General features: G+C 42.4%; 1 protein-coding gene and 1 long non-coding RNA gene across 3 annotated transcripts in view; one reads left to right on the plus strand and one right to left on the minus strand.

Annotated features, from left to right (window-relative positions):
* The window catches only part of LOC146509341 (uncharacterized), a 236,846-nt gene that overhangs the window by 137,674 nt on the left and 76,576 nt on the right, over positions 1-22,596 (minus strand). The window lies entirely within an intron of this gene.
* Positions 2,036-22,596, plus strand: part of nova1 (NOVA alternative splicing regulator 1) — a 30,448-nt gene continuing 9,887 nt past the window's right edge. The window contains exons 1-3 of one of the 2 annotated variants that reach the window (XM_085174852.1): positions 2,036-2,753; positions 9,508-9,651; positions 22,221-22,387. In XM_085174852.1, coding sequence (XP_085030978.1) covers positions 2,573-2,753; positions 9,508-9,651; positions 22,221-22,387 — 492 coding nt within the window. In that variant the 5' untranslated portion in view covers positions 2,036-2,572. Of the gene's footprint in view, positions 2,754-6,440; positions 7,139-9,507; positions 9,652-22,220; positions 22,388-22,596 lie in introns of those variants that run through there. The other variant, XM_085174853.1, reaches the window with a different exon arrangement.

The raw sequence follows: 22,596 nt of genomic DNA on the forward strand, positions 1-22,596 counted from the left end.
AAAGTGCTCAGAAATGAAACCCACTACCGTTCTCTGCACCAAGAGGTTGGGCAAAATTCTGTATTGATAAAGAGTAGTGATACATATCATATTTAAATAGGATAGAGATCAATTAAATCAATTAAATCTTGATCCAGCAGCAAGAATATTTGTAATGTAGCCACAAAGAACTAATAAAATAAAGATATTCAAATTCGTATTTCTAAAACTAACATTTTCAGTCTTGTTTCATCTGCTTTGATTATCTTTATCTGACACTAAAAGCCAAAGTTGATGGATACAATATTCTGCCAACAATGATGTAAAACAGAGCAAAGCAGTATTTAAAAATGGGATTTTAAATTTATGACAAAAGCTGCCAATCAATTTGTCTGGGGGCTAAATATTAAGCCCAAAACTGTCCTCCCCTCTATAACCACTTAACAGTGGCTCCAACAGTCAGTCAAAATGACAGAGTCCTGTGTTCAAGAGCCAATTCTAGAGCGGAAAAGAAAAAGTGCCATATATTCAGCCTAGTACAATTTGGTCTTTATGGGTTTCTTTTTACATGATTTTGGGGATTATTTATTTCTAAATGAAGCTTATACATAAGTTCAATAAGGAATAACTGTAATCATTCATCTGCCAGCTTTTCTGGGTTTTTGCTTCCTGTTCTTTACATGACTACCACTTTCCCGCACTGTAAATATCAATAGTGTCATTATTATCCAATCATCTTCTTACCCGTCTTCTGTGAGCCAATCAGCCTCCACGTTGTATGGTTTAAATCTGAGCTCTCCTGCCTTTCAGACTCTCATTTGTGGAACCCACCTCCTCCTCATCTCCACCTCAAAGACCCCTCAGTCAGAGCTCCAGCTGTGCTTCAGTTTTCATCTTCACCACCACCAGAATCTGGACTACGGGGGTCCTGTCCTAAATCCTATCACCGATGGGTTTTTCCATTTTGCCGTGATGGATCACCACAGTCTAATTGCCAAATACATTAACTCCTATATCTCAATAAACAATGATCACCTTTTCCAAGTGACCTCCCCTTATTGAACTGGACACTGGAGTCAGAGGTGTCACTGTTTTGAGTGACAGATGTCCTAAACATAGTTTGTTAGCCAGCTGGAGTCAGTGTTGGTTTCTTTTGGAGCATTTCTGATGGAATTTCTTCCACGTGTCGTTTATTTCGTCTTTCTCCCTTCACGGCAGATGGCCGCCCCTCCCTGAGCTGGTTTGAAACCTGAGAGGTTTCTTCCTGTTAAAAGGAAGTTTTTCCTTCCCACTGTCGCCAAAGTGCTTGCTCATATGGGGTCATATTATTGTTGGGGTTTTCTCTGTATGTATTATTGTAGGGTCTACCTTTTATATAAAGAGCCTTGAGGCGACTGCTGATGTGATTTGGCGCTGTATAAAAAACACTGAATTGAATTGGAATTACCTTTAGAGTGATACTATGTGATAGAGAGGTTTTTGATCAGATTAGTAGGAAAAAGTAGGATTTTATGAGTCAGCTTATTATGCAAATATTTGGGTTTTATGGTCGTAGCTTCTTAACTAAACTTTAGTTAAGCATTAGGCTTAACTTTAGCATATCCACCCTCTCACCCAAATATGGCCACTTTTGTCTATAGAACTGAGGAAGTCTGTCCTCAGTGAAAATCATTATAACTTGTTTAATTTAAAAAGAATGAACAAAATCCAACAAAAATGGTTTAGCGTATTTCATTCTGATATATTTACAATTTCTTTTCATGAACTCTTTCATTTAAAACATCCTGGAAACAATTCTTTCAAAAGTTACATTCATTTTCATGTTTATTTCTCTCCCCCCCCCTTTTTTTTTTTAATGTTTCACTTTGTATGAATGTCTTATTGCAAAGATAGATTTCCAAATCAGCTTAAGCTTCACTCAAAAGAAAACCAACCAACCAAACAAACCAAAAACTGGCAAACTGACCATAAGAAACCTGGACTATAATAAATAACTTCAGTGTTCACACAGATGGTGAAAGAGAAAAAAAAAAGAGGAATGCAGCAAATTCACATCAGTCTTAGCGGATCTGGTCCCGTGTCTTTTGGCCGGTCTGTGGCACTGTAGTCCTCTCTGGAGCCCTCAAACTATATTTCTCCCCTCTTACAAAGGCAACAATAACAACAGCTGCACTCATCGCACTGGACTTAAAGCAGAAGTATGGCGTTAAGAGAAGTTAAGAAAGACGTTTTCCACCTCTGCGAAGCTGTTGCACTTGTCTTCTCTCGGAGTGTGGGGTTGCTTTTTTTATTTTAAGGCGCGGGTTGTTTTGCGCGTCAACAATAAGGAGCATGCTGTTGGAGCGACGGAGAGCGCATTAAAAGAGCGCATTTCACTCAATGGAATTCTTATATTTAGCTCCGTGAGGGACCAGCCAGACGAGCAGAGGAAAGAGGAAACCCTGATCCTGGTGTTTATCGTTTTGAGACCGCTTCGAGCCCCCAAAACTTGTCGTTCATATCACGGTGCACGGCTATGGTGATGAGGGCGCTGTGAGTGTGTGAGAAAGACGGGGGAATAGCGCAATTTTATCTACAGCTCCGGGGAGGAAAGATGATGATGGCCGGTGGTGGTGGTGGCGGAGCAGCCGTTGACCACAACGGGATATTCACAAATCCAAATCTCCACAGCCTGCAGCAGACCCATATGGACGCCGATAACGCAGACTCCCGCAAACGGCCGCTGGAAACTCCGGCTGAGGAGGCCGGCTGTACCAAACGCACCAACACTGGAGGTAAGAGAAAAGCAATAACCAGCAGCCCGTCCACCTCTTCTTCTCCACATTAACTCTGAGCCTTTGTTGTGCGCAACGGCAAAGCACAACCTTCAGTGTGATACCGAAGCCCATATGAGCAGTTCTGGGCGGCATGTTGGCTTTAACATGCAGCACCTGTGCACTTGGCACTTTGAGATACTGAGTGTGTTTATGGCTGTTACTTCATACGCTGCATGCTCGAGCAGCCCGACTGAGTGAGCGGCCTCCTCATCTTAGGTCAGCTCAGAATTTGAACTCGGCAACCTTTCTACTCCACATCTGGAGCTTTTACTGGCAAGTTGTCATTCAGTAGACAGCTGATGATTTGTGTGCACCTTATTTAACATAAAAGTTCTCCGAAGTCTCTGTTCGTCAGAGTTTGTGTCTGTTGGAACATTAGGCACGGGTTTCTTCTGCAGAGGCTATTGACAAATCTGAGGAGGAGTGACAGAAATGTCATCACAGTCTTCAAACGTTACCCTGAATGTGAATCAGTACTGATGCCTGGGCCCTGAGTTATAGGCTCTGCAAAGCACTCACCTTTACCTTTGACCAGTACAAATATGACAAGTATGTGAGCCAAACTTTTAGCAGGAAGCTGCTCTTTGATCTCGGACACTTTAGTGTTGATTTGTGAGCATTGTAAAACAAGTGGAGACACAACAGAGCCTATTGTTGTGTTGGTGATTTGTGAGATTGGAGCATCATAATCCTGATTTATGTTGAGTTGGAGTTTTCTGATTTTTTTTTATTTTCTTTTTTGTGCTTTTAAGGTGAAATGAGCAAAAAAGCCAACAGATGAAACTCATACCACCCTGTAGGGTTTGTGCTCATCGGCACTTGCAGGCCCAATTCCTAGTAAACCCAGGTTATTTATAGGGCGTGCGCTGAGCCAGAACTCAGCATCTGTTTGGAATTGTTTTAGCCTCATGATGTCTGACATGCCACCTTCTAGCTTGCCTCTGTATAATGCTAAAAGAACAACTGTAAAACACTAATTGAAAGCATGTAAGTGCTTGAGAAGCAGAGCTGGGTGCTGTAGTCCAGAATCGTGCATGAGAATCTATGCATTAAATTGAAGGCAAACATCATTTAAATGGGGGAATGGTGAGGTGCAGGAGAAGGGTACTACAGAAACACCGCAGTGCTATTTGAACAAATTGATCCTGATTTGTTTTTGTGGAGGTGTGTGGAGCGCTCATGCTTTATTATTTGTCAGTAAGATGCTGGAGTGCAGCAGTGAGGACGGTTGATTCCAGCTCCTGTACATCTTATTCCAGCTCGTGATTGTTCTGGTCTGCAACTCACAGGGACCACTTATTCGAGAACTTGTTGTTAATTAGACGTCTGCAGAGAACAAGCAGTTTCTTCGCCATATGTCACGGAAATTCTTTTTGTCTTTGTGTCCCTGACAGCCCAGCACTCAGTGATGGCAGCATTATATCCCATTTCCAACAGTACAAGTGTATCTTTGCTGCACTTCACTGAACCCCAGAAATGTAATTTCAGCAAGATACGCAAGGACCATCGAGCTACCAGACAGTATTTTAGAACACATCCAACCACCATATGTCATCCATTAGCACCCCTAAAACCACTGTAGAAAAGAGAAGTCACGCAGCGTTCCTGCTTCTAGGAGAGTTTTCACCATTTAGCTGCGGCACAGAGACATTGCCGCATTGTTCCCATCCTGGTGGTGTGAATTGAAATTTTGAACATTTGGGTAGATTCTAAAAAAATAAATATATAAATGACTACACAGACAGCTCAGGTTTTTTAGTGCTGGGTTTTGTATGATGGTATCAGACAGCGTTTTACCAGCCCCGCTCTGTGTTCATTTCTGCATCACGCCTCCGTCGTATTTTCAAAAAACGCAGCCGCACAATTAATTGTGTGCTGATGAACGTCTAACTCTGAAGAGGCTGTCTTGTTGTCTCAGGGGTGATTCAGATGACTTCCTGAAAGAGATTGTATCCGTGTGGAGAATACCTGATTGCTTAATCAAGGAAAACAAAGTGAAAATCCCATTTGTAATCATTAGTGTCTCATCCCCAAACCTCCTCTTATTTTGAATAAAAGGTGGACAGATAATTCACATAGCAAATTATAATGAGTGCATAAATAAATGTGAAGATTGAAGAACTTTATGAGCTTACTGTAGCATGTCCAGCTTTGAAGAAAAGATGTATGTTTGGTCTGTGCTCAGCGATGAAATGGTGTTTCCCTTTAAAATCTAAAGGATGTGCTGCTATGCATGCTAAAAAGCCCCTGGCAACTTAAGGCGAATTCAATTTACAACTAGTGTAGTAACATTTGCAGTTTAGTTAGCTAACCTGAGTATAGTCAAGCAGCACCTCTATATGCAGCATATACTGCCTTTATACTGAAATCCCAGCAAACGCGTCTACTGCGTTTTATAATAATAAAAGCATCCAAAGCAATAAGGCAGAGTTTAACAGTTTAGTCGCGTAGCCTTGCTCACCTGAAATGCACATTCACAGGTTTGTAACGGCCTATACAAAACAGCTGCTTCATAAATATCCCCCCCTCTGCTTTATGTAACATTTTTTGATGTCACCTCCTGTTTCGTCTCATATGATCTGCATGCATCGCATGTAACAATGCAAGCCCCCAGCCTTTCTGTTAGCAGTAGGGCTAGACAGCCTGATAATCTTCAATCATGCTTGTAATCACCAAGCCCTTGACTACGTCTGATATTGATCATGCTATTCCTACCGAACCGATCATTAACATGACTGGCAGTTACAACAAAGAGAAGGAAGCCGTGCTCTTTCAAAGCCCATCCCCTGGTTGTGCATTAAGAGTTGTGGACACTGAAAGAGGAAAAAAATTGCTCCTCTTTTATCAGCGTTGCTCTTCTGTCCTTAAAGTGGACATCTTTTATTCGTCCCTCTTTCTAATTACCCACACTCTGAGCCCATGTTGCTGCCAAGCATGTGCCTTCCAAAAAGGTTGTGTGGCTCAGGGATTAGGTATGATCTCGTAATGTTGCTAATGGAAAGGTTGGCAGTGGAATGTGAGCTATTTTTCTTTTTTAAATTTTTTTTGGTGGGAAGGACACAGGTGCCCTTGCAGAGCGATGTGACGTGAGCGGACTGTGAATTTGCCAGGTGGCAGTTAAAGAGAGAATGAGAGAGCGATAGAAATGAAGACAGAGAAAAGCAGAGAGAGATAGACCATTAGGAGGGAGTGGAGTCTACAGGGGAACTGTGTCTATATACCAGAGCATCTCTCAGTGAATGAGACTGCTAGAATTTTCTGGAAGGCTTTCCCTCCAAAGCCAAATGGGCCACGATGCTCAGGTTTGATTTGTGGATGAAAGTCATCAAAAAGCCAGGAAAAAGGCTGCTTTTTTTAACAGCTTCCCTGGAAATCACCATAAAACGAACCTGCCAGCCTCAGGTCCACACACAGACACTGACATGCTCACGCTGCAGTTTTTACACACATTTACGCTCGCTTGAGATACCTCTCGGTGTAAGATTTATAGTCGTAGTGATTGGCTTCATCACCCCCCTCCACCATTCTGCGGCACTGCCATTTGCAATGGTTGATGAGCCCCTCCGCCCTCTCAAACATGGCCGTCTAAGGGATTGGGGGTGGGGAAAAGGAGAGGAGGAGGGTGGGTGGCGTAAGGCACGCCGTCTCAGATCACTCCTCCTCCACCTCCTTCATCATCTGCTTATGTTCTCCATACACCTCTTCAGCCACTATTGAAGGTCACTCCACATGCTTCTGTGCTCAGCGCTGAAACCCGCTCCCCCCGCCACTTCACCTTTGTCACTTTCCACTAAAAAAAGTGAGTGAATGGACTGCCATACTTTATAGTGCTGCGTCAAAAGAGGCGGAGTAGGGGAGAAAATTCAATTTTTTGGGACCGGCATCAGGGGGTGGGGATATGACGTGCTGGAGGAAGCGGGCTACCCATTGGCCGAGCGAGGCGTCAGTCCTGCGTGCTGCTGCAGACAGACAGGCCACTCGATGAATATGGATGAGAGCAGTGAAAAGGGTGATGCGGCAGGGAAGACCCCCCCCTTCAAACCGATGCAGGCTTGAACAATGCGTGCCGTCTTTCACTGAAAACACCGAGAGCCTGCATTAGCATTTTCTTGGACAATTGAGGCTCTGGCCAGCTGCAAGCATGGCTCGGATGCTGCGGTGAAATCTCTTTTTCTGCACCCACTGATGAATTAGACCTCGGTGAAAAAGGTCGACTGGCCGCATTCCTCAACACTACCATTGCACCTATGCCTAGGCTAATGTTAAGATCCCATTTAGAGATTGTGTCCCGGCATTGATGGCGATCTGACAGAGGACTTGAGAAGCAGCAGATCTCAGAATGGGTAAGCCTCAAACTCTTTTTGTCTGACTTGTTGAATTGATCCGTCGTGCTAGACTACATGCGATTTTACACACCGAGAGCTCATTTGTTCATTATTGCTCATTTGAGTTCCGTCGTCCTTGCTGGCTGTCAGGAGCAGGTTAGTCCATTGAAATGCAGAATGGGTACTTGGAGGGGTAGTGAGAAGGAGGGAGTACGGTCACAAGGCATTTCCTTCTGACCCACCCCCCTCCAGTGACTTAACTAAACACATTTGGCTCAAAGTCCACGTCTCCAAGCCATCCTTCCAGCACTGGAAGCAGGGGTCTGAACTAACACCCCACTGGCTCAGCTTCCCAATGTGCCCCACTGCTCCCGTTCCCTGGCGGATTGCAGCAACAGATTGCCATGTTTACTCTACCACATGACGCCATTAAAACCTGTTACTGTGATCTCAGACACTAGGACAGAATTAATTATTGACTAATGACAGCAAACGTGGCTGTAAGGGCGATGGAGGGAATCTTAGTGGCTTCCTCCCCTGCTGGGTTTACTCTGGCTGAAGATGAGCAGAAAGTTACGCAGTGGGTTTGGGCTTGTCTGTCAACAACAGGTCGTTGGATGTTTAGATCCTGCAATCAGCATCACTCAAATGAATTTCTTTGTGTGGCTACGGTAGCCAATATTCGTGATGGGGTGATGGAGGGCTGAAAAGCTTTACAGCGACCATGTCAGTCATGAATCATGCTTATTTGTTCTCCAAGGTCATTTTATTGTTGCTCATTGTGAGAGAAGCAGGGGTGATTAGAGTGAGTTTTGCAAATCGTCCTTTTGTTCCGAGAAGACCAACGTATTGACCAGCACCACGAGCTGTTCATCACGTTCATATGTGTCATTTCATATTAATGTAGCAGTCCTGTGAATTTGGACATCTCACACGAGCATGGACAATTAGGTGAAATTAACCATCATGGCATGGCAATCATGTGCATTTGTCAGAGCTGTTGGTTTTGGGTGATGTGCACCACAACAAGCCTGTGTCTGAATGAAACATGAGGGGCATATTAATGCAATAAGAAGAAGTAACGTGTAGGCTGTGAAATCCCTTCATGTCACAGTGCCATGTTCATTCACATCTGATTCTAATGAGGGCATAACTGAGGCAACAGGTTGGTCCACCTCAATCCATCCATGCACCGGTCAAGCTCCAACATTCGATACCCTCGGCTTGACGCGGGACGCAGCGATGTGGCGACAGACGCCGTCAAAAAGCGATCTTGTCTCTGTGCTTGAAAATGCATCAGAAAGCCCTTCAGACAAACGTGGACAGTGCCTTTTTACATCTCTGCCCGCTCCAGTGACGTCACCCTCGAGGCAGCTGAAAAAGGATCGAACATGACGTCATTGCATCCAGATCAGCATGCAAGGCAGATCATGTATCAGTGCTTTGGTATACTAAGTACGCACCTGTATCAAGTGTTTACTATGACGTCATTAGTATATTATCAGTAATTCAGTGGGTAAACCCAGCTGCCACGCATCTATAAATACAGCATATTTGATGCATTGTTGGCAGGTTCTTTTATTACATTTGGGCTCAATATGTGGCTGATTTGCTTTTTACTAGATTACACACTCAATATGATCGGGGCTGTCTTGGAAGGACACTTTGCCCACTTTGGGGTTGATTAATTCTTAATTGCCACTGTAGGAAAATGAAGTTCCCAAGCTAAAAGGCAAACGCGGGTTTGAAATTCTTCGAACTGACGTTCTGTCACTCACTGGCTGCTACAAGCAAATGTAAGCCACAGAAGCCCCTTCCAAAATGGAGGAGATTTAGACCATCTTGGCAGTATACCCTTTGAGCAAATCTGTGGGATTGGTTCCCATATGTTCTCCACGCGCCTTCTAATTACAAAGGCTCACTCGGTACTGGCATCCATGAACTGTATGGATAATGAGTTTGTGTTTTTTACAAGATACATTTTCAGATTCAGACCGAACTGCTCCTTCTACTTACTATTAGTAACACTGGGTTTGGCTTTGAATTCAGTCAGAGGTTGCAAAAACTCCTTGAAAATAGATAAATTTAGACCTCTGCAAACTGGAAAGGAGGTCATCATTTACTCTACAAGAAATCTGGGACAGGACACAGAACATGATCTCTGATAGAATGTGAATGTACTGAAAGCTACAAAGACTCAAAAGATAAAATCTACTTCTAGATCTTTCCTTCACCAGAGGAATACAGGAACTTGGTTATAATTTTTATGTGAAAGCTATTTTTTCTTACTATAGTCTTTTTTTTATGGTAACAGTTTGGTGTATACAAAAATTGCAGAGACTCTTTATAAGACGTGACCCTTTCCCGTTTTGTGTCTCTCTCCCCAGAGGAGGGTGAGTACTTCCTGAAGGTGCTGATCCCCAGCTATGCAGCCGGCTCTATAATTGGCAAGGGCGGCCAGACCATCGTACAACTGCAGAAAGAGACGGGTGCCACCATTAAGCTGTCCAAATCCAAAGACTTCTACCCAGGTAAGAATGAGCACTCTGTAATTAAGATTGATGATCGCAAAGGCTCATATGCACGAGTCGTGTGACTCATCACCCGGCCAAAGGAGCGACGTCTTAGTGGAAGACTGATTTTGATATTTCCTCTTCATTTGGCTTCCCAGGAATAATTGCACTGCATTTTAATCACGCAGTAATCATGAACTCTTTGAACTTATTATCATTATGTCCTTGAGAGACTAAACATGCATGGAGATGTTACAGCGGTAGACAGTTGCAGACAATTCCAGACTTTGTTTGAATGTATAAAATTACTTTTTCCTGCTGACAGCGATGTTGGAAATAAAAACATGAAACGTGTGCTGGCAGCGACGGGGCTGTGACACAGGGCTGAGCGATACGGGGAAAAAAAATACATCTCGTTATTTTTAGGACTGAATGGCGATACATGATATGCGTTTTGATATGGTACAAGTGCAAGTATGCGTGCTCTGTTAACAACAACAAAAAAGAAATTGTAAAAGTCATTTTTAATACTTTTGTTTTTCCACCAGAAGCTGCTGCAATTTTTAAGAAACCGTTTTGTAAAATCTTTTTCCATATTTTCTTCTTGATATTTAAAACCTACCAGGTCACCAGCAGCTCATATGATTAGGGTTTGTTGAATGCTGACTCCTTTCTATAGATAATCTGCTTATTTGAACACCCAAGAGGGAAAAAGATTTTAACAAACAACCCGCAGTGCCAAAATGATTTTAGAAGACTTTGTTAACGTCTGCAAATATTGGAATATTTGCTTATTTAGCATGTGGCAAAAACACAAATCAAACATAACCCTAGCTTGATTGCAGGTGACTTAATGGATGTTTAGAGGTTATATTTTTAATTGTCTAAACTGTTTTCAGTCAGTCAGGGACAGCTCTGTTTCTTTTAAGTGAGGCTGTATCAGATTCTGGTGCACAGTCAGTGTGTCGATGGCAGGGGCTCGAACAGGAGCTAAATCTTTGCTACAGATACTGCTTTAGTCTATTAATAGAATCAATAACAGTTTCAGTGTACATCTAGAAAAGCTTCACAGTTTTACCTTCTGTCAGCTGCTTTCCATGAAGAGGTTAAGGTTAGATTCATAAAACATGGGAGTTGATTGTTTGCTGTTGTCTCACCTTGCGTGACTTCAGTGCTTTAAATGGTTAGTTTGTATCCAAATGCATAAAAAACACAAGTCACACCAGCAGCCTCTGTTTTCTGTGAGGTAAGAATAGTTATGTATTCTTCAGCGATGTCCACTGGCTACTAGCTTCTTGTTTTTGTTCACATTAACCCACGGCATCAAACGTTGAGTTATTTCTTATTGTCGGAGCGGCGCTGTGTCCCTGATTGCTACGGGAGAAGGTTGTCAGTGAAGTTAAAGCAAAGAGATGCTGAAGAGTGCAGTGAGAGCTTTACTGTAGAAAACGTTTTATGTAATGCAACATAAAATCTCTAATGTTGTCCCATACAGGCAGATTTTAAAAGTCTCGGGTGTCCCCAGAATAAAATTCAAATATCAGCCCAACATACTACACAGATGGTCTTTTTTTTTAGTCTTTTGTTTTTTAATAGCTGTTTCAGTTTCTGTAGACTCAAACTGTACTGGAACAGCTGCTGCACCTGTCCGTTTCAGGAAGATGTCTGTGAAGGACAGAGAGGAGCAGACAATAGGAGCAGTGCAGTCGGTTAGTAGACGACATGGCTGCCGATACAATCCTGAATAAAAACCGTCCACGGCTTCTTTCTCTCTGAACGACAACTTAACATGTCAATACAGCTAAATTCTTAACGCAGTCTTTTTCTTGTATGTGAATAAGCAGCTTGTCAGATAGTGTCACAGTTACCAAAATTCAGATTTTAGCAGTGCAGAGCAGCATGTCTGTGTCTTGTTAGTTTTCGGGCCACATTTGATTCAATATTTCATAGTAGTTAAGAAAAAAAATATGGCCATGAAAGTAGACTTTGAAAGTAGACTGACGCACAAGTACCATCGCAGATAGTAACACACACTCACTAGTTCACTATTTGTTGTAAATTGTTCCTTAAACTAAACAGGTCAGAGTCTTCCTTCATCATTTCATTTTCCCGAGAGCGCTAACCTGTGTGCAAGCAGTCAAAGCTAATAATTACATTAAACACGCAAGCCACATTAGACCCATGAATCAACAACGGGATTGTCGTGTTCCAGTGGAGACAGGTGTTCAGGTGATGGGAAAACATGAAAGTGTCTACTTATTGGCTATTTTAATTTTCATTACTTTTGCTGTCACAGATCCTCAAATCTGGGGGTCAAGCCCCAGATGCCACACATGGTCAGACTCTCATGCTATACTTAAAAATGTATCAGAAATCTTTTCATATAAACACGGATAGTATTGCATGTAGGGCCTTTGGGTTTGTGCTACGTAAGTAAAATTTTGCTTTCAGCGGCATCTGATTGCTTTAACCAGCTAGAATGGCTTCAGGTCCTGGTATAACAAAAACACAAGCCCCCAAAACACTGTAAGTACACCCTACAGTTTGCTTTGTTGCATATCTAGCCAATCCCTGTTAGCAGCAGGCTATGATCCTCCACTTTCACTGACCCCAGGAAAAGTAAAGAGTGAGTGGGCAGGACTATGAACGAATTTTAGCTCAGCTGCTATCGTCTTGATGCATTCTCAATCATCCAGGAAAATAAATCCCCAAAAGTTGATTCTGTTCATCTGGACGTAGCGTTTTTTGGGAGACGAAACGTTTCTCGTTTCGTCTCCTAGAAAACGCTACGTCCAGATGAACAGAATCAACTTTTGGGGATCAGCTGCTATTGGTTACTTAATCTCTTTATAGAAAAAAAGAGAAGATTCTTATTGGCTTGTAACACTGGAAGGTTGTTTGTTGCCAGGGTCCCAGACGAATACTGACATTAGATGATTTTAGACTTCAGAAATCTTATAACACCATAAAAACTCATTCTCATGACATTTAACCTTTTTAAAATATCGATATCTCGCCCAGCTCTATTATTGCAGGGAACAAAAGTCCCGTTGCTGGGAGGTGAACCAGGTTCAAGAGATGCCAAGCTTTCTCGTATTCAGCGCATTTATTTGTTAGATGTATTTATATCATTGCAATACATTTTTCCAGAAGTCTCACACTTCTGGAAGGAATTACGCAGGGCTGCCATCTTGTTCGCCTCCTCTGAAATGCAAGTGCAAATGCTGTGCTGCAGAGGAGATGCATCCAAAGCATTAGCTGTGTTGGAGGGTGTCACTCAGACCAGGAGACGGATGTCCGTGCAGCTCACTGACCCCTATCATATGGAGGTCAAAGCTGAACCATCTTATCCTCCAAACACAAAACGGCTGAGTTGTAGAGGAGTCTGGCTGTTTGTCCTTCATGCCTCAGAGGACACTTCAACCTGCTGAAAAATAACAGGTGCTTAGCGTCTTGCTGCTCATTAGGTCCAGATGTTTTCTGTGATATCTGATGCAAGCAAATAATCCCCGTGTAGGAGTGTACTTTTAGTTTAGATGTATTGAAGAGCAAATTACCTCTTTTGATGGGAAATGTAGGTGTGTAGATTTGTGAGAAAGTCTCCAGATGTGTTCACATTGGACTTACAGACAGTTCTCAAATTGCTTTTAGCAACTGCTACATGCTATCCTCAATTTATTTTTGAAGTTTTGAACACTGAACACTTTGTATTCGGTTATTTGCTTGGCGACAGCAGGATCATCACAAGGTTCCTTTAATTTAACTATACGGCATCGTTTGAATGTGGCCTGTTCCTTTGGGACCTGGATGTGATATATAGACCCTGTGCACGAGAAAATGCTAACTTCCTGGTTTGAGACCGGATGTGGGGTTGTACATTTCCGGTAGCTTTACTTTGCGGTCAATCGCTACTGCGAAGATATACTCCAAAATCATGTCCAAAACTCGAAAACGGAAAGATCGCGTTAAGTTACAAAGAGGAGAAGGTGGGAACACTCACCACTGTTGTGTCATAAAAAATCTAATGATCAATTTTGACGTTTAAAGAGTTTAGATCGATCAGTTGTTTACATCAGCGGTCCCCAACCCCCGGGCCTCGGACCGTTACCGGTGCGTGAGTCGTTTGGTACCGGGCTGCGAGATTTGAGGCTCAGATGTGAAATATATAGTTTTCAGGGTTTTTATCAGTTTTCAGCGTTATTTTGTTATCGTTTTTATCGTTTACTCGGTTTTCCTGGGTCTTTTCACGTGTGTTATGAATAAATTTTCTTTTTTTCGGTACCGGTACTAGTTTTATTTTGTTGTATTTATCCGCGACACCTTAAAGGCCGGTCCATGAAAATATTGTCGGGCATAAACCGGTCCGTGGCGCAAAAGAGGTTGGGGACCGCTGGTTTACATCACTAAACACAAGCAGAACTGCATTACTGCAGCAGAAGACACATCGTCCACATTCAGAAGAATCTCTGAATATTTGCAGAATCTCTGTATAGTGACTGGTTTTATGATTTAAACAGGCAAATGTTCAGCATTCAAACTACAGGTGAAGAATAGTCAAACCAGATGTTTCCCATTATGTCGATATCAGCTAGTCAAGTACACACCTACACAGCATGTTAACAAACCGGGAAAAAAGCCACACAAAAAATGAATGATTGCTGGTAAGGGTTTCTATACATTAGTATTTACGAAGGGTATGTTGTGACTTACCTTCAAAATTACAGCGGTCCCTCGCTATAACGCGGTTCACCTTTCACCTCGCTGTTTCGCAGATTTTTTAGTGCAAGTTTGCATGCTTTTTTACGTCCTGCGTCCTGATCGCTGCAGACGATCTCCTCCGTGACGTCTCTCCTGTACAGTACAGAATCGCTGCATCTATCGCTAGCAGTGTGACTCTGAAGTGCAGTGCTGTATGTCCACGATGTCCACGAAACGTTTTGCACCGTCAAAAAATAAAATTGGCTACTTGATTTTACCTATCGCTGGTTATTTTTAGAACATAACACCCGCGATAAACGAGGGACAGCTGAGAAATATAACATTTGAATCCCTTTTCTGTTTTGCTCTGAGGCGCCGGGAAAAAATATTGACAAGTCGATGAACATCATTTACAGATATATTGGGTAAATGCCCGAGACATCTATAGAAATGTAAATCGCCGCTTGATTCATTCATTTGCTTAACTTGTTTTGGACCGTAAACAAGGCGCGAATAGGACACCGGAAACAAAGCTCCCCACAGGAGTTTCCGCACCGGAAGTAGCATATGCTAACGTACACATAGTCTAGTCCAGCAGTCCCCAACCCCCGGGCCTCGGACTGGTACCGGTCCGTGAGTCGTTTGGTACCGGGCTGCAAGAGTTGAGGCTCAGGTGTGAAATGTATGGTTTTCAGGGTTTTTATTGGTTTTCAGTGTTATTTTGTTATCGTTTTTATGGTTAACTCGGTTTTCCTGGGTCTTTTCACGTGTGTTATGAATAAATCTTCTTTTTTTTCGGTACCGGTACTAGTTTTATTTTGTTGTATTTATCCGTGACACCTTAAAGGCCGGTCCATGAAAATATTGTCGGGCATAAACCGGTCCGTGGCGCAAAAAAGGTTGGAGACCGCTGGTCTATTGGATGTACTGGACTGCGGCAAAGAATTTCTGAACGTGGGGGAGAGGAGAATGAGGATGTGTTGGGAAATATTTTTCCACCGTGTTTCTGCTAACCCCGGTGAGAGGATGCATGTTTGGAGGGCATGGATTGAAATGCTCAACAAAGGAGGCCAGCCATTTTGAGGGAATGGATTACAGCTACTACTCAAGCACTGGAACAAATGAAAGGAGTGATATGTATATCCTTATTTCCCGCTTGGTCTCTGGATGTGCTCATAGGCCACCACCTGCTCTGCCCATCCCCCTACTCATCATCGTGTTGAGTGAGAAGAAGAGTTCAGGGAGAGGGAGCTGGCAAGAATTTGATTGGGTGGTTGTTCTGGCCCACACAAGTCAAATTAGGACTGCTAGTGTACAACAGTTGAGAGCGCTGCTTTACGAAGTAGCCTGTGGAGACTAAACGATGCTGATTTAACTCTTCTGGATTCCTAAACTTCCGCGCCACATCTGTGTGACCTTCAGTGATGAATCTGCTGCATTTTGGGTTAGCGTAGCATGCTAATGCCATTGCACACAGTTCACACCATCGTTGCTCACCCACCAGCAGACTGAGCTCGCTCACAACGCTCAAAATTGCATCCTAAAGAAACCAGTGCAGCCATTTTCTTTTGCAGTTTTCTCTGAACTGGTTCTCACCCTCCCCACATCACCCACCCATCAGTGGACAGCTTCAAATTCAGTAGTCTTGGTGGGGATCTGTACAACCGGGCCCTGCTGCGGCCGACTGTGATGGATGACCGGAGATAGTGAAGGGTGTGGATGATGCATGATTGTATGTGAGCGTGGGGACAGCAGGGCAGGCCCAGAAATAGCCTATTTTAATCTCTCTCTGTGGACTTGACCCCTCCCAGATGCACCCAAGCTTCTCCAGCACACGCCAAGTTTCCCCTTCCCTCCTCTCCACACACTGTTTTGTTCAGATTTGGTTCCTGGTAGTCTGGAGAGTTCGGGCCAGATACCATGACATAATTCTTTAGCTAAACTTTAGATTGCGTGCTCACTTTTTAACACATGAATGCTGACTCTTTAATGACCTGCAGCAGCCTCATCTGAGATGTTCCTTGATTGTATTACTGAAGCCTGTATAAATGCTGTACACTATGCATTAAGCACATATACATCTCTACTTGCACCCTCTTACACACACACACACAGAGACACGCATGCACACACACACACACACACACACACACACACAGACAAGCAGCTGCAAAGAGACCCGTGGGAGTTTGGGATTTGAACATAAACTTAGAGCCAGATTTCAACCCTTTACTTTGTGCAGTTGGCCTTCAGCCAGCATCTTAATTTGTACAGCACAGAACAGATGAGGTTGTCGTGACGTCGCTGAAGTATGTTTTTCATTGTCTAATCATAAAAAAATCATGACATCATGCTGGAAACCACCACTATTCCACAGAGTATAAGACGAGGTCTTTTCTTCAAAGAAGAGCAGACAAAGAAACTGTGTAAAAGTAAACTTTCTGTTTTACTATCTATGTGCATCACATACTCATGCACCCATATGGACCGTGTCACTATAGGTGAGGATTTCAAACTGATTAAAACTGGAACTTTTCCCAGATTTATGTCTGTGCCTCCAGTGACTCATAATTGTGTACTATTGTGTCTCTGCTGTTCTACTTTCTGGTGCTAATATGATGCAGAGAGCGAGATGACCTGAGCTGCAAGTACAATACAGGATGTATCATTGCATTAAAAAAAAAAAAACAACACAATCACTGCTGTTCTTGGTGATCGACAAAGGTCAGCTGATTAAAAGGACACCAGTTTTACACTCGGAGGTCAGTTTACTACAGACCCCCACCCCCCTGTTGGGTTTTGTCGAGGGAAAAAGAGCTGTGTGTAAATTTGCACACATGGCTTAATAAACCGTGAATAGAAATTTCCATGCACAGAGTTGCAGTCTGCACACAGATTTACAAATGACGTCGTCCTTCACAGGACTTCTGTGCAAGCCTCAAACTGAAAGGTTGGTTTTGGAATGAAGAGTAAAGTAAATATAACGTGCAAAACGAATACTAAATGTTATAACTTAGTATTAAACCCAACGAAATAGACATTTTTAATCAATGTCAGTCAGTGCAGCGCTGGTTCCAAACAGGTTCTGTCTTTTGAGTAACACCCTACATTACAGCAGGGGTTTAACAATTAAAAATGAAGTAGCACTACAAGCAGCAGTTAAAGTAATGGATGCATACAATCTGCCTCTCTATGTCAATTATTGCAGAATTTTTTTTTTGTTGTAGCCCCTCCCATACCCACTAGTCACTGGTTCGAAGCTTGGGCTTTTTTGGCACCAGTCTTTTTTTTTCCTGGGTGGAAGTATGTGGAACTGGCCTTAGATTGGAGACTGGTACAACTGAAGGATCTTGTTATATTGTAAGGTCAGGTATTGCTAGACCTCGACTTGGCTGTAACACACTACCTTCTGTGCTACATTAGCAGTTGGTCCAGTCACTTGTTAGTGGCCTTATTTATTTGACAGTACCTGTACCTGTACCTACAGTATCTGAGGTTCTGCTACCTGCAAATACCTTATTTTCTTAACTTTTGTACTTTTATTTTTTGAGTCATAAATGTCATGTAGCATAAAACTATTATTCTCATTTTCAGCTTGGATTCTATTAGAATAATTTGCATAATGTACAGTTTGAAAAAAACATGAAAACATTAAACTCTCCCTTTAAGTTAGTGGTTCATAAACAGTGTGGGCACCACTGGTTTGGTGGGGAACTGCTGGAGATATGCAGTAAAACTAAGGCAAAGGAATGTGATCTGTTTAGGGAACAAGAGTTTTCTGTTGTCATCTACTAACCTCAATTTAAGTAAAAGACAACTTGGATCCTTTTTAAATAATTGAGAAGACATTTTCAGTGTTAGGTGTTTAAAAAAATGCCACTGCTTTAAGCCAGCTTTCTCCTGATTGGCTTTCCATTGCAAACAAAAGGGTGGGGCAGCAGGTGTGTGGGGTTCCTGTTCTCACAGCTAGTGCTGATATGACCATATTTGGAATAGCTGCTCTTCATGAAATCAGACAGAATCTTTTTCTTACAGAAATCCCATTAGTGCCGACAGTGAGAAAGAAGGACTACTTGTCTCATAGTGTCCTAGAACCCAGTGCATTGGTGTCTAATTTAGTGGCTTATTTTGTTGTGCTGGATGTGTTTACTGTGTTTTTTAAAAGATTGACAGTGGGATTGGCTGAAACTTTTGGTCAGGCAAAATTGGAATATTTGTGGTTATCAATGGCGGATTACAAAAAGATCCCTGCATTTAAAATCAGTGTTTACATTTTGGAGAGGCATGCCATGTTGCAACAACATGGCATGAATATATTCAGAATGGAGCTTTCCAACAAAGAATTTTCGGCTCAATTTGTAGTGTGAATAATTACTTGGAAAATCTGCTGATGTGATGACAGTAATTATGGGTGATATTTTATGTGTGGCAGGCTACAAGTCTAAATAAATCAGGCAAACGATTTGGACCGGCTAATGCAGATGTGTATTTTCTGTCAACTAGAGAGAAACTTTGAAACTTTCTTACTTTAGGATCGAGATAGAAGACCTAAGTCGCTGGTCTCGTGGGGAAAGCTGAAGACTGAGATGTTTGATCTCAGGGGCACTGACACATTTCTCTCTGTTGCTGCCGGTCTTACTCTGTGACTCAAGAGTGGAGCTTTTCTTACAACACCGTCATCTGATGCACACAATCGAGGATGTGAAAAGGGTGGGGGGAAAAATTCAGACAGTTTCACATCCTCTGTATAGTGACTCATTAGTGACAAAAGTTATAGTAACACATCATGAGATGTGCTCTTAGCAAAAACAACCGTATTGATACGGGAGCAGAATTGTCAGTCTGTGAAAACCTTTGCAGAAGCAGAGACGTTTAACTGATAACTACTGTAGCAAGCAAAGCAGAAGGACCTCTTCAGCATTTAATGCAGAAACAACAAAGACTCGGGGCAACGTATCTTCTAAGGATGCGTTACATCACTTAAGATGGCCTAGTTTATGGGGCTTTTTCAAGGAATGAGGTTGCTCAGTCTAAAAAATTATAGTAAGTCAGGCTAAAGTGAATTTATTGAAGTCGCAGTTCTGTGTGGGTGTGATTCAATTTTGCACACATCCAGGTTCCTGGGATTTTGTCCTTGTTGTTCGTATCCTGACTGCATATTAAAGTTCAATTCATACACAAGAATTAATCTTTTTACCATTTCCTCCAGCATACTTGCTATTAATAGACGTGATAGAGAAATGGAAGCAATTAGGCTTAATAGGGAATAACACCCACTGTTCAGTCACAGATTCATTTTCTAATGGCTGGGCTTTTCCCCCAATGCAGCATATATCTAGAAAGTATTGTGTGTTTTATATAATGAATGATATCCATTATCATTATGAAATATTGCTAATAGTGTTCTGTGATACATGTGCCGACATAAGAGTCTGCAGCCAGTGAAGCTCTTGCACGCACAAGCTGCAGTCTGTCACTTTGTTATTCCACGAAGGACAGGCAGGTGCAGCAAAACACTAAGAGATGCCAAATGAGCTTTTGTTGCCACTGGTGCTAATATACTATAACTGTGTGAAAAAGTATGGTGGGAGTTAAAAGAGTAAGAGTACAATGATTGTGAAATTTAGCTTATTCCTGTTTTTGTGTGTGGAGAACAAAAACAACAAAAATCTTCATTAGACAGAAGTAGGGCTGCAGGGTGCAATTTATTTGACGCGTGTGTGTGTTACCGCTAGGTTAACACTGTACTTATTAGCATTTTGAGCACAATTCTTGCTGTTTTAAACAGAAAGTGTAACAGATTCTGATTTTTCTCCACTTAGATGAGTGAGCAGGTTTAGCTGCTGTTGCTGACAGATGCTGATGGCAGTGAAGTTGTAAAAAGCATCTGCTTGTTATAAAACTTTTATTCAACCCAAAATGTTTAAATATACTAGTTTTGATATGTTCAGAAGCTTAAAACTTGGAAGATTACATTTGGTGGGATATGATAAATGGTAAATGGCCTGCATTTGTATAGCGCTTTTCTAGTACTTAAGGACCCCAAAGCGCTTTACACTACATTCAGTCATTCACCCATTCACACACTGGCGAGCTACATTGTAGCCACAGAGGCGAGGCTGCCGGACACAGGCGCCACCGGGCCCTCTGACCACCACCAGTAGGCAAACATGGGGTTAGTATCTTGCCCAAGGATATTTGGCATGCAGCTAGGAGGCAGCCTGGGATCGAACCACCGACCTTCTGATTGGTGGCTGACCTGCTCTGCCACCTGAGCTACAGCCATAAAGGGAGTGATACTTGCATAGTGCTTTTCTACTCCAATTGAGCCCTCAAATTTTTCTTTACCACTTTTTCCCTCCAGTAACACAGTACTTTTATTCTATGCTTAAGTGCTTTGCCTAACTGTCAAACACACATTCATGATCTGATAGACGTGTCGGGGGAAACTCGGAGTTCAACATGTTGCCCAAGTGTACTTTGACGGAGGATCCAAGGATCAAATCACCAATCTTCTGATTAGCAGACGACCTGCTCTACCTTCTGAGCAACAGTCGCCTCATTTGACAGACATGGTAACTTAATGTTTTTAGATATGGCTTGTTGGTTGATGAGCTGTGATATGGAAACTGCTGCACAGGTTATCTGCCTTTTGGACTTCTGTCAAAATCCAGACACAACTGTGATTTCATTGACATGGTGTCAGTTAGTTTGGAGCTGACTCAAGAGTAAAATTTCAGTCAATCTCTGGTTGGGTTAAGTGATTGCTTTTCTCCTGATGAGAATAACACTGTCAACTGTCTGACCAATAAGAATTTAGTTGGATGAGATGATATCAACAATCCAGTCGATTCTGAGACGTAAATTAACTCTGATGTGACGTGGGCTGATATATGTGGTTGATCGATGTATACACACCTAATAAAATGTAAAAGGACCAGTCTCCGTTCTGCTTACATGATGCAATACTGAATGTCTGTTATCAGGAACCTAAAAGAAACAAAGGAAATAAAGTCTAGTGCAGTACATGTGAACTTTTATCCAATTAGATTTTCTTGATATGCTTGGACTGACCTATTGACTGTCTAAATACATTATTTGACATGTGTGTTGCATAAAGCTGATAACATGTGACATATTTTCACTAAGTATTTCCTAAATTGCTGGAGGACAGATGCAGATATATGTATAAAATATTGAAATATTGAAATTTAATTAAAGATGGAAATGCCAACAATAAGGCTCTTCAGCTGTTCTTATCATTGGTCATGTTGCTTTCATTGTTTACTCAAATGTAATCCGTATGTCAGGCCGGCAAAGGAAATCGAGAGACATTTCAATTTCAGCCAGAAAACAGAAAAGCAGAGCAGGAAGCTTGATACAAAAGGAAGAGTGTTTTAAAAATCGTGCAAGCGAGTATAAAGGACTCACTGTTGCATCACCTGTTTCCATGGCTCAGCCCCTTTACCATGGCAACAGAATGCCGGTTGGGTCATCGATGTGGGTGTAGAAAAAAGTCCAGAGGAAGGACAACTGTGTGTTTAGTCTATTAGAGCTGCAAGGCAAGGACAAGCTGAGTGTTACAGCACTGAAAGTATTACATCATTCAAGAGGAATCCTTCTCCCCCCCCATGGCTTGCTAACCGAGCATGGCTCAGTCTTTCAGCTGTTTCTCTATTGATTGGATAAATGGAGGAAGCGAGCAATAGCTTAGTAATTGGGTGTCTTTGTGATAGGTTAAAGAGCAGTCTTCATTGCCAAGACATCTTCACATAAATGTAGATTTTAGTTCAGTCCAAATCCCTTAAATCTGCTTGCCAAGTACCCGCTCAGAGCACGTTAGAGTAACCATTCTGCTGTGTTTGTCCTATCCTGCTCTCTCGTAACAGGAACAACAGAACGAGTCTGTCTGATACAGGGTACGGTCGAAGCCCTCAATGGTGTCCACAACTTCATTGCGGAGAAAGTTCGCGAGATGCCCCAGAGCGCCCAGAAACCAGAACCAGTCAGCATACTGCAGCCACAGACCACAGTCAACCCTGACCGAGTTAAACAGGTGAGATCCTAGGCAATTAGTGGGGTCATTAGGGTGTGCATTCACTGTGTGATAGTAACACTTCATTTCCACAACACCTCGTTTATTAGTTGTGAGTAATAGTTGTGCTCTGGGCCATGACCCACAGTCCGGTAGGGTCAGGAAAATGTGAGGGTATATGGTTATTTTTACCTCTTTCATAGCTAGACAGAGCCGTGTGGCAGCTGCAG

Source organism: Neolamprologus multifasciatus, chromosome 10 (assembly GCF_963576455.1).
Source record: "Neolamprologus multifasciatus chromosome 10, fNeoMul1.2, whole genome shotgun sequence".
In the NCBI taxonomy this organism is placed as follows: domain Eukaryota; kingdom Metazoa; phylum Chordata; class Actinopteri; order Cichliformes; family Cichlidae; genus Neolamprologus; species Neolamprologus multifasciatus.